This window comes from Blennius ocellaris (genome assembly GCF_963422515.1).
Source record: "Blennius ocellaris genome assembly, chromosome: 16".
Classification (NCBI taxonomy): Eukaryota; Metazoa; Chordata; class Actinopteri; order Blenniiformes; family Blenniidae; genus Blennius; species Blennius ocellaris.
Window position 1 is genome coordinate 22,756,160 of NC_137665.1, and position 10,892 is coordinate 22,767,051.

Below are 10,892 nucleotides of genomic sequence, written 5' to 3' on the forward strand. Positions count from 1 at the left end.
AGTTGTTTACATTTTATTTTGTAGCAAGTAAGTGTCCATTATTGTTTTCTTCTTAATATAACAATGTAAATGTGAAAGTCATAAATGTAAAAACTCAAGTAAAGTACAGATACAGTACTTAAGTCATTCTGGGCGTAACAGTATTTTTACCACGTTCATTTACACCACTGCTTACATATTCAGGTTTCAGCTTTTTATCAACACTTTGGCTTGAGCCACTGGAGGGCGCTGCAGCTGCTACGAAATAACTGAAAAAACAACTTGTCTAATAATTCTGCTCACACTGTATTAAAGTTTATTAAATCCTTTTAAAGTTTATTAAAGAAGTATTTCTGAAGGGTGGTCAAGATTTCATTTGTTTATTCAATAGATTCTCTCTTGCACGCGCGCACACACACACACACACACACACACAGACAGACAGACAGACACGCGTGCTCATGGCTCAGGTTTGTGGGAGGAGGGGGGGCTGTTTCTGAGGTCCTGTTCAGGGGGGGAAGACTCGGGCTGGGGGGGCGGGCTGGCTGCGGCCGGCTCTTTCTGCACCAGCTCCGGCTCGTCCTGCCCTGCCTGCGGCGGATGGACCAGCACGCGGTCGATGAGGCCGAAGTCCTGCGCTTCCATGGGGCTCATGTAGCGGTCTCTCTCCATGATGCCCTCTGGGTGAAGAGACAAGGCGGGTGAGGAAGAGGTGACTGTGCTGGTCGCACTGGCGGCTCGGCTCGGGGCAAGACAATGAAAAGAAGGACATGGACCAGCGCTGGACAAACCTTACAACAGAGGACACATCTACACGACTAAGAGAATATCCTTGATCGCCCCCACCTTCTCCAAAAAAGTTCTGTCCACGAGTCACTATGAACCTCAACACGAGGCTTCAGGGCATGTAGTACACATGCCAGGCCATCAAGGGCGCTGTGACTCACCAAACACACCAAAAACACAGAAGACAGCACATAGAACTTTAGAAGTAGATTGCTGCTCATAAACCTGTATATAACTCTAGTTCTATAGGTCTATGGCCCTGCTCCTCCTGCTGCTAGTGTCAGTAGCTTCTAGTTCTATAGGTCTATGGCCCTGCTCCTCCTGCTGCTAGTGTCAGTAGCTTCTAGTTCTATAGGTCTATGGCCCCACTCCTCCTGCTGCTAGCGTCAGTAGCTTCTAGTTCTATAGGTCTATGGCCCCGCTCCTCCTGCTGCTAGTGTCAGTAGCTTCTAGTTCTATAGGTCTATGGCCCCACTCCTCCTGCTGCTAGTGTCAGTAGCTTCTAGTTCTATAGGTCTATGGTCCTGCTCCTCCTGCTGCTAGTGTCAGTAGCTTCTAGTTCTATAGGTCTATGGCCCCGCTCCTCCTGCTGCTAGTGTCAGTAGCTTCTAGTTCTATAGGTCTATGGCCCCGCTCCTCCTGCTGCTAGTGTCAGTAGCTTCTAGTTCTATAGGTCTATGGCCCCGCTCCTCCTGCTGCTAGTGTCAGTAGCTTCTAGTTCTATAGGTCTATGGCCCCGCTCCTCCTGCTGCTAGTGTCAGTAGCTTCTAGTTCTATAGGTCTATGGCCCCGCTCCTCCTGCTGCTAGTGTCAGTAGCTTCTAGTTCTATAGGTCTATGGCCCCGCTCCTCCTGCTGCTAGTGTCAGTAGCTTCTAGTTCTATAGGTCTATGGCCCCGCTCCTCCTGCTGCTAGTGTCAGTAGCTTCTAGTTCTATAGGTCTATGGCCCCGCTCCTCCTGCTGCTAGTGTCAGTAGCTTCTAGTTCTATAGGTCTATGGCCCCGCTCCTCCTGCTGCTAGTGTCAGTAGCTTCTAGTTCTATAGGTCTATGGCCCCGCTCCTCCTGCTGCTAGTGTCAGTAGCTTCTAGTTCTATAGGTCTATGGCCCCGCTCCTCCTGCTGCTAGTGTCAGTAGCTTCTAGTTCTATAGGTCTATGGCCCTGCTCCTCCTGCTGCTAGTGTCAGTAGCTTCTAGTTCTATAGGTCTATGGCCCCGCTCCTCCTGCTGCTAGTGTCAGTAGCTTCTAGTTCTATAGGTCTATGGCCCCGCTCCTCCTGCTGCTAGTGTCAGTAGCTTCTAGTTCTATAGGTCTATGGCCCCGCTCCTCCTGCTGCTAGTGTCAGTAGCTTCTAGTTCTATAGGTCTATGGCCCCGCTCCTCCTGCTGCTAGTGTCAGTAGCTTCTAGTTCTATAGGTCTATGGCCCCGCTCCTCCTGCTGCTAGTGTCAGTAGCTTCTAGTTCTATAGGTCTATGGCCCTGCTCCTCCTGCTGCTAGCGTCAGTAGCTTCTAGTTCTATAGGTCTATGGCCCTGCTCCTCCTGCTGCTAGTGTCAGTAGCTTCTAGTTCTATAGGTCTATGGCCCCGCTCCTCCTGCTGCTAGTGTCAGTAGCTTCTAGTTCTATAGGTCTATGGCCCCGCTCCTCCTGCTGCTAGTGTCAGTAGCTTCTAGTTCTATAGGTCTATGGCCCTGCTCCTCCTGCTGCTAGCGTCAGTAGCTTCTAGTTCTATAGATCTATGGCCCTGCTCCTCCTGCTGCTAGTGTCAGTAGCTTCTAGTTCTATAGGTCTATGGCCCTGCTCCTCCTGCTGCTAGTGTCAGTAGCTTCTAGTTCTATAGGTCTATGGCCCTGCTCCTCCTGCTGCTAGTGTCTGTAGCTTCTAGTTCTATAGGTCTATGGCCCTGCTCCTCCTGCTGCTAGCGTCAGTAGCTTCTGCAGCTCCACCGGAGCTTGTAGTCCCTGATTGTTGTGGTTATTTGATGACATCACGGCCCGCGGTGGGGGGAGGGGGGGGTGATTCCCTCATCTTTTTTCCACAGAGGATCTTTGCCGACTTTGCCGTCCACACCCCAGGGGGTTGGACAGCACAAGCCAGGGTTTTAGAATTTCCCCACTCTGGGGTCTGTGTTAAAAAAAACAACCTGTTTTCACACTTCTAAAACCGCCTCGTGTGGATGACAGGCCAGAAACATCTGGTTTAGCTGAACCGGTATCACGGTGTGGACGACAGGCCAGAAACATCTGGTTTAGCTGAACCGGTATCACGGTGTGGACGACAGGCCAGAAACATCTGGTTTAGGAGAACCGGTATCACGGTGTGGACGACAGGCCAGAAACATCTGGTTTAGGAGAACCAGGTTCCTGGTGTGGACGACAGGCCAGAAACATCTGGTTTAGGAGAACCGGTATCACGGTGTGGACGACAGGCCAGAAACATCTGGTTTAGGAGAACCGGTATCACGGTGTGGACGACAGGCCAGAAACATCTGGTTTAGGAGAACCGGTATCACGGTGTGGACGACAGGCCAGAAACATCTGGTTTAGGAGAACCGGTATCACGGTGTGGACGACAGGCCAGAAACATCTGGTTTAGGAGAACCGGTATCACGGTGTGGACGACAGGCCAGAAACATCTGGTTTAGCTGAACCGGTATCACGGTGTGGACGACAGGCCAGAAACATCTGGTTTAGGAGAACCGGTATCACGGTGTGGACGACAGGCCAGAAACATCTGGTTTAGCTGAACCGGTATCACGGTGTGGACGACAGGCCAGAAACATCTGGTTTAGGAGAACCGGTATCACGGTGTGGACGACAGGCCAGAAACATCTGGTTTAGGAGAACCAGGTTCCTGGTGTGGACGACAGGCCAGAAACATCTGGTTTAGGAGAACCGGTATCACGGTGTGGACGACAGGCCAGAAACATCTGGTTTAGGAGAACCGGTATCACGGTGTGGACGACAGGCCAGAAACATCTGGTTTAGGAGAACCGGTATCACGGTGTGGACGACAGGCCAGAAACATCTGGTTTAGCTGAACCGGTATCACGGTGTGGACGGCCCCTAATGTGAGGAATTCTTACAACTGGGCTCATTACCAAAAACAATGTGACACGAGAAGCTTGAACCAAACAGCTTCTACATCTCTGCACTGCACATACATGAAACCTTTGGGAGAGATCTCTGCTGCAATACAACACATCAGAATGAAGTCAAGACAGGTCACACAAAGAAAAGAAAGAGCTGCAGTGTGGAGAAGAAAGAGAGCAGAGGGATTACTATGACCCCGGGAGATTCTGGGTGTTGTGGAATACTTGTGTGTGAATTTAAATAATGTAAGCATACAAACTAAACATTTATTGGTCTGTTTAACAGCACTTTGGGGTTTTTCTTGAACCAAAATGTGTATTTCACAGGGGAGCTGAATCATTCTGACCTTAACTGCACATGTGAAGCTTTAGTCTCTAGCAATGAGTCTGTGAATAGTATTCTGTAGTGTGTATATATCAATCTGTCATCTGTACATGGTGAACAGACTTCAGTGTTAAGAGGCAAGTGTGACAGCAAGAACTTTACACAGACGTGTGTACCGATGGTCTCCAGCAGCTGCCCGGTGTGTTTGGAGTAAATGTTGTTGATCTGCCTCTTGAGCTTCAGGATCTCCTCGGCCTGGATGGCGATGTCTGTGGCTTGACCCTGTGCACACACACACACACACACCCCAGGTTATTCCATGGCCCAGCAGAGTAGTGGCTGGGGCTAGCATTGCGAGGGCTCACCCTGGCCCCCCCTGAAGGCTGGTGCACCATGATGCGGGCGTTGGGCAGTGAGTGCCTCATGCCGGTGGTCCCCGCTGCCAGGAGCAGACTCCCCATGCTGGCTGCCTGGCCAACGCACCAGGTGGAGATGGGATTGAGGATGTACTGCATGGTGTCGTAAATGGCCAGACCTGCCGTCACCACACCACCTGGGGGAGACGAATCAACATGGACTCCATCTTTACATCAGACAGCTTGTCTCGGCACAAATCGAAGGATCACACCTCAGATTGTTCTCACAGTTTAGTCACAATACAACACCAAGAAAAAGCAGAAATCACACGCAGTTTTAATAAATGCTGCGCCTCTCACCGGGACTGTTGATGTACATGTGGATGGGCTTGTTGTTGCTTTCTGACTGGAGGAAGAGCAGCTGAGCGATGACCAGACTGGCCACAGAATCATCAATCTGGAAGAGGAGGAACAAAGGTACAGGTACAGGTACAGGTACAACACAAGGCCTCAGCCACGTTGAAGTCCAGAGATACTTACAGGACCCATTACACAAATAATCCTCTCTCTGAGGAGGCGGGAATAGATGTCGTACGCTCGTTCTCCTCGGCCCTGAAACAAGCAAACAAACACCAGCAGTAGTTTTCACTTCAAACACTGTAAACATGCAAACTCCCAGAATGATCAGTGACGGAGACTCAGAAGATGTGAGTCCGTCAGCTGGATGAGTGAGGAGAGTGAACACATCCTGCTGTAGCAGTACTGCAGTGCATGGCTACAGGCGCCACAGCTCTGCCCGGCCAGCACTCACTCTCCACACGTACATCAGTACTTCCACACATCTGCTCCGGTGAAACATCAGTCCTGCTCACTGAGGACCCGCCGGGGTCACAGCAGTACTTCAACGTCCCAACGCCATGAAAGAACGTCACGTTTTAGGCCTGTTCTGCTGGTCCACCTGAACTAGTTTCTCACTACATGTTCATCTCATTCATATGGAAGAGCTTTAGAGCCACTGAAGAAGAAAAAAAATTAGCGGTTAAAAAAATGAAATAAACCCTTCAGAAAAAAAGTCAACTTCTTCTTTTTTCATGGAGAAAAACTGTTTTTTGTTGTTGTTTTTTTAATATCCCTCATCATTTGCCAGTGGATGTGAAATCACATTAAATCACTGAATTCTGACTATATTGGGTTGTTTACTGCTTTACACAGTATTACCTTGTTTTAATAATCATAATAGACTTCATAAGCACCCCGGGATCCCTGGTTGTGTCCTTCGTACTGTACAAATGAAGGCGACAGAGAGCTGCATGCATCTAATACTGATGATAACTGCACTGTTTACGAGCTGAAGCCAGTTCTGAAGTATAGTTCCACCACTTCATTAAGCCGCCTGCCCATTCTGTAGAAGCATTCACACACGCCGGCATGTGGATAGATGAATGCTCCCACTTTGTGATTTTCAACTTATTTCTGAAGCGCATGAGTTTTGTTTTGTTTTTCCTCCAATGGCCCCAATACTCTTCCAAACAGTCACCATGAGCCTCACAAGCCTAAAGAACTAGAGGTCCTTTCACAATAACTAGAGGTCCTTTCACAACACAGGGAATAAAACAAATACGTCACAGCTCTCACACCAGGTCTTTACAGAATAAACTCAACTCTTCATAACAATGATCCTCTGGTTTTGTCTCCTCCGTCACCTTCACTGCCAAATGGATCAACTATCAGAAGACTGCTCTTAATATGAACAATCACACTGAGCACATGTTCCCAGACCAACGTGTCACTGACCCGCCTGCAGGTCTCATGATTGAGATGAAGCACCTTGTTACCGTTTTTTGGAGCTCCGTGCAGCTCCGCCTCCGACACACAGCTCACACCTTACCGTAACAAAAACATTGACCAGCTCTGCTTCGTCCTACTCATTTTTGAATATGTTGGGCCATTATTTACCGTATTTTCCACACTATTATAAGGCGCACCTACATTGATGGACATAATTTACAACTTCATTCATATATAAGGCGCACTGCCCTATAAGGTACATGGAATAGACCAGTGGTCAGCAACCTTTATAGCTCAAAGCCATTAGGTTACATTTTCCACTGATTCTAACACCCAGAGAGGTGCACGCACTTTATTTTGATAGTCCTACCTGCAGCCTATGCCAGGAGGACACTACACACAAAACCTTCTTCACTGCTGGTTGACAACTTACAACTACCGGTAATAAACTAAACTACATGAACTAAGCAACAAAAACACAACACAATTATTACCGACACCACAAACCAAATAGAACCCCCAATAATTGCATTTAAAACACCACAAACAGAAACTCCCAGGATGCTCAGGATGCAAGGCATGATGGGAATTCATGTTTTGTGTTGTTGGAGGTTATTGTGGGTTGTTGTTGGGCTTGGTGTTGTGTTGATTGTGTTTATGTGTTTTTGTTCCCCAGTTTAGGGAGTCATTATTTCATCTAGTTTATTTTGGTTTGTTAGAATGTTGGTGTGCAACCATGAGTGATGAAGGTGTTGTGTGGAGTGTCGTCAGCTCTGAACATCCGGTTGAGAAGTTAGAGTTGTCAAAATAAAAGCTTCTGGTTGTTCAGCTGTCAAATAGCAGTCTGGAGTAGAGCAATTCTTCCATATATAAGGCGCACTGGCAGCTTTTGAGAAAATTTGAGGTATTTAGGTGCCTTATAGGGCGGAAAATACGGTAATAGCTATTTTACCATTTTGTTTGTCTCATTTGCTTTGCTCTATTATGTTTGTTGTTTGTTTGTGTTAGGTTATCTTTGTTTTGTTATGTTCCAACATGTCTGAAATAAACTAAACTGAAAAAAACAACAACATAGTGATAACAATTGTCTATCTGGTTGTGGGTTTTTGGTGTGTTGAGCATCCAAAACCAAAAACTTCCTGAAATGTTGAACAAGTTCACTCACTGAGGACGCCCCAACTCTTAAATCACGTAAATCAGAGTCTTGGGGGATTTTCTTCGAGGGAGACGTTCTCTACACCTGCAGAACACAATGTCCGCTCACCGTCTGTTCCACGACGATGGGGATCAGAGGACTCCTCCAGACAGGACTGTGGTGAACAGACCGGGTGTGTTTCAGGGTCAACCCTCCAATGGTCAACGCTCTCTGAAATACACAAACAAAAGGCTTTTGTAGTTCTGTCACTTTGGGAGGAAATAAACTTTACTCTAACAGCCTGGCAATCATAGAAAATGACCAACATAACCCCATTTCTATAAAAGTTGCTATACAAAATGAACGAAACACACAAGAGGAAAAATAAAATCAATGATGTGGTTAAAAGGTTGACAATGTTAATGTATGCATTGGCTTTATTTGAGACTTTACATCCGATAAAGGGATCGATCTGACAATTATGCATCTCAAAGCCTTCATGGAACTCGTTCATTTTAATGAACAAAGAATTTTTTATTGTGATAAACTGGATGAAACAGTGTTACGGGCATAATTTTACTCAGTGGCATTTTTCTTTGCATTTAATGTGCAGGTTGAGTTGATTTGACTGAAAGACAAACAATATGGATGTAAAAACAAATGGACTTCTGAATCTTCAGGACTGTGTTCTATTGTGAGCAGCTCTATTAGACTCACATGTGGGACCAGTTCGTTTCTCATCTGAACACTAACCACCAAAATGCTGCTTTACAGAGGAACTGAAGCAAAACTATTTACACACACAACATGAAGTGAGAGCAGCAGCTACAAAACTGGAACTGATGTGTAATCAGGGTGAAGAAGCCCTCACAGCTCACAATGATAGAAATGCATCAAACTAAAAATCCAATATGCATCTTTTTTTATTTGTTGAACTACTTTTTTGTGGTGGGTGTGGCCGTCTCCCAATTGGAAGGTTCAATACCCTAGTTCCACCTGTTGAAGTGTCCTTGAGCCAGACACTGAACCCCAAACTGCTCCCAGTGCATGGACTTGCATGGCAGCTGCCTCCATTGCTGTGTGAATGTGAATTAAGATGTAAAGTGCTTTGGAGACTGTTCAAGCAGTAGAAAAGCGCTTTACGAGTAAAATCCATTTACTACGTGTGAGGTTAGGTTCATTTCATTCACAAACACCAGTAAGATATATTTAGATTGGATTGTTTATGGAAGAATTTTATTCAAATCATTTTTCTCCCGTTAGACCTGAAATGAGAGCTATATTTTATAGATTACATTTATTTTATTTTATTTTACCACTGATTGTTGAAGAGATTATTTCAGACACATTCATCATGTTGTGTAACCTCTGAGAAAACTACACACGTTATTGTGTTCCACAGGGTTTCTGTCGTAGTTTAACGCGACTTAACGAGCGAAATTTCAGTCCGACTGAAGTATCAGAAGCTGTAATCTGAGTATTTGTTTGTAATATTAGAGTAACTGTAAGGTTGGAGTTCGAGGTGACGTAACACAAGCGGCCGGCGGACGCACGCGACATGATGCTAGCAAGCAGGACTAGAAAACACTCCGCACACACTCACACGGCTCAGCGGGAGATAGAACGGGGAAACCGCTGGAAGTACTCACTCGTAACAACATGTTTGAAGCTTTTAAAGTGTTTCAAGCTTCAGTCTTCACACTGACCCTTGCTCAACTGGAAGTACTGACACGTCTGACCCCCACCTGAACCGGAAGCAGTACTTCGCTGTTCTTTTTTCCGCCGACATTTTTTTTTTTTTATTAACACAACTTCCAAGCAATGATAATAACTTTGATAATACAATCAACTTGAACACACACATCCACTTAACAACCTTAAGATAGAACTGAACAAAACAAACAGAAACTAAAAGAAATAATCATTTAAAAAATACATACACTGGGGTTTTCATTGAGTTTACATTATTTTACAAATTATAAACCTTCATATCTTCATATATTTATTTCTGTGAATGAAAAACGTCCCCATCATCAGTAAAACATTCAATGTTAGGTCTTGCAGGCTATCAGCTATAACTATTCTCAATAAAACATTATTTTTGTCCAGATGAGATGGGAATGTTAATTTAGATTAACATCAGAATTGAAAGTCTTCCCGGTCCGTGGACCTTCCGGCCAATCGATTTTCGTTTTGATGTCGGAGAACGAAAAACCGGAAACCATCCGATTTTCGTTTATCGATTTGATGTTTTTCGTTTTTAAATTGAAACATAGCCCTTTATTAACCTTACTGTTGTAGTTCTGATGTTTTATGTACATAGTTTTTTCCTGCTGTTGCACGACATTGTTCCAAATTTGACTTACCTTTACCATGCACTTTGAGCCTACTGTTACACTTTACTGTTTAATTAAATTTAGAATAAATTAATGTTTTTTGAAAAAATATGGAATAAATTCATATTTATTTCAAATCCTAGGCATTGGTTAAATATGTTGCTTTTGATTCCTTTCTAAATTCATGAACAAAGTTGTCTTAATAAATTGTGCTGCACAAAAGAAACAAGATCAAAAGACGAAGCAGAAACTTTTTTTTTGAACTACCTTTATTGGCAGAACACATTCTCACAGACAATGGATATTTTGTTGGACTCAGATGTTGTCCTTTCCCTTTGCTTTTTTTCTTCACTGCTGACACTAATAAGGTGTTGCAGAGCATCCAGAAAAGGCGTCAGGTTGTCATTGGCGATGCCATCGGACAGAGGAGTGACGTCCTCAAATGCCTCTGAATATCGTCGTCCAGCCTGTCGTCTCGCCTCATCGGTGATGAAAGGGTCGACTCCAAAGCCTGAGACCCTGGTCAGGGAGGAACCTTTCTCTGCATCGTACCAGTCTGTTGCTCCAGATGCACAAGGCAGCAGGTTCTCTGGCATCTTGACTGGAGAGCCACCTGAGGCCAGAACATTTGGGATCCCTCTTCCTGCAACACGTTATAATGCAGACACAAGGTTAGCATGCTAGCAACTGAAACAACTTGTTTGCAGGACGTCGTGGTCATGATTCCTAGTGGCTGATCGCTAGTTTGACCTTAAACCATCATGAATAAAGATGGATAAACCAATCCAAGAAGCATGAAAATTAAACTACCTGGCACTCTGTGGGCATTCCAGGAGTCAACAAACTGGCAGATGCCAACGCTGGCGACCTGGCGTGCCAGGGCTGAAACACAGAACCTGACATACCAGGGCTGAAACACAGAACCTGACATACCAGGGCTGAAACACAGAACCTGACATACCAGGGCTGAAACACAGAACCTGACATACCAGGGCTGAAACACAGAACCTGACACACCAGGGCTGAAACACAGAACCTGACATACCAGGGCTGAAACACAGAACCTGACACACCAGGGCTGAAACACAGAACCTGAC

At 45.5% G+C, this 10,892-nt stretch overlaps 1 protein-coding gene across 1 annotated transcript; it reads right to left on the minus strand.

The window, feature by feature from the left end:
* Positions 1-343: 343 nt before the first annotated feature.
* clpp (caseinolytic mitochondrial matrix peptidase proteolytic subunit) lies at positions 344-9,227 on the minus strand. Its single transcript, XM_080512243.1, has 7 exons — positions 9,109-9,227; positions 7,589-7,690; positions 5,077-5,148; positions 4,897-4,993; positions 4,546-4,733; positions 4,357-4,462; positions 344-659 (listed from the first exon to the last, which is right to left on the minus strand). Exons 1-7 carry the CDS (start codon positions 9,118-9,120, stop codon positions 439-441), a joined length of 798 nt encoding a protein of 265 aa, XP_080368369.1. The 5' UTR covers positions 9,121-9,227; the 3' UTR covers positions 344-438.
* Between the last annotated feature and the right edge of the window lie 1,665 nt (positions 9,228-10,892).

Excerpts from the sequence above, each read along its gene's own strand:
- clpp (XM_080512243.1), bottom strand. Across the intron at positions 4,463-4,545 it reads AGCCTTCAGGGGGGGCCAGG|GGTCAAGCCACAGACATCGC; the intron begins GTGAGCCCTCGC and ends GTGTGTGCACAG. Across the intron at positions 660-4,356 it reads GCAGCTGCTGGAGACCATCG|AGGGCATCATGGAGAGAGAC; the intron begins GTACACACGTCT and ends CTCTTCACCCAG.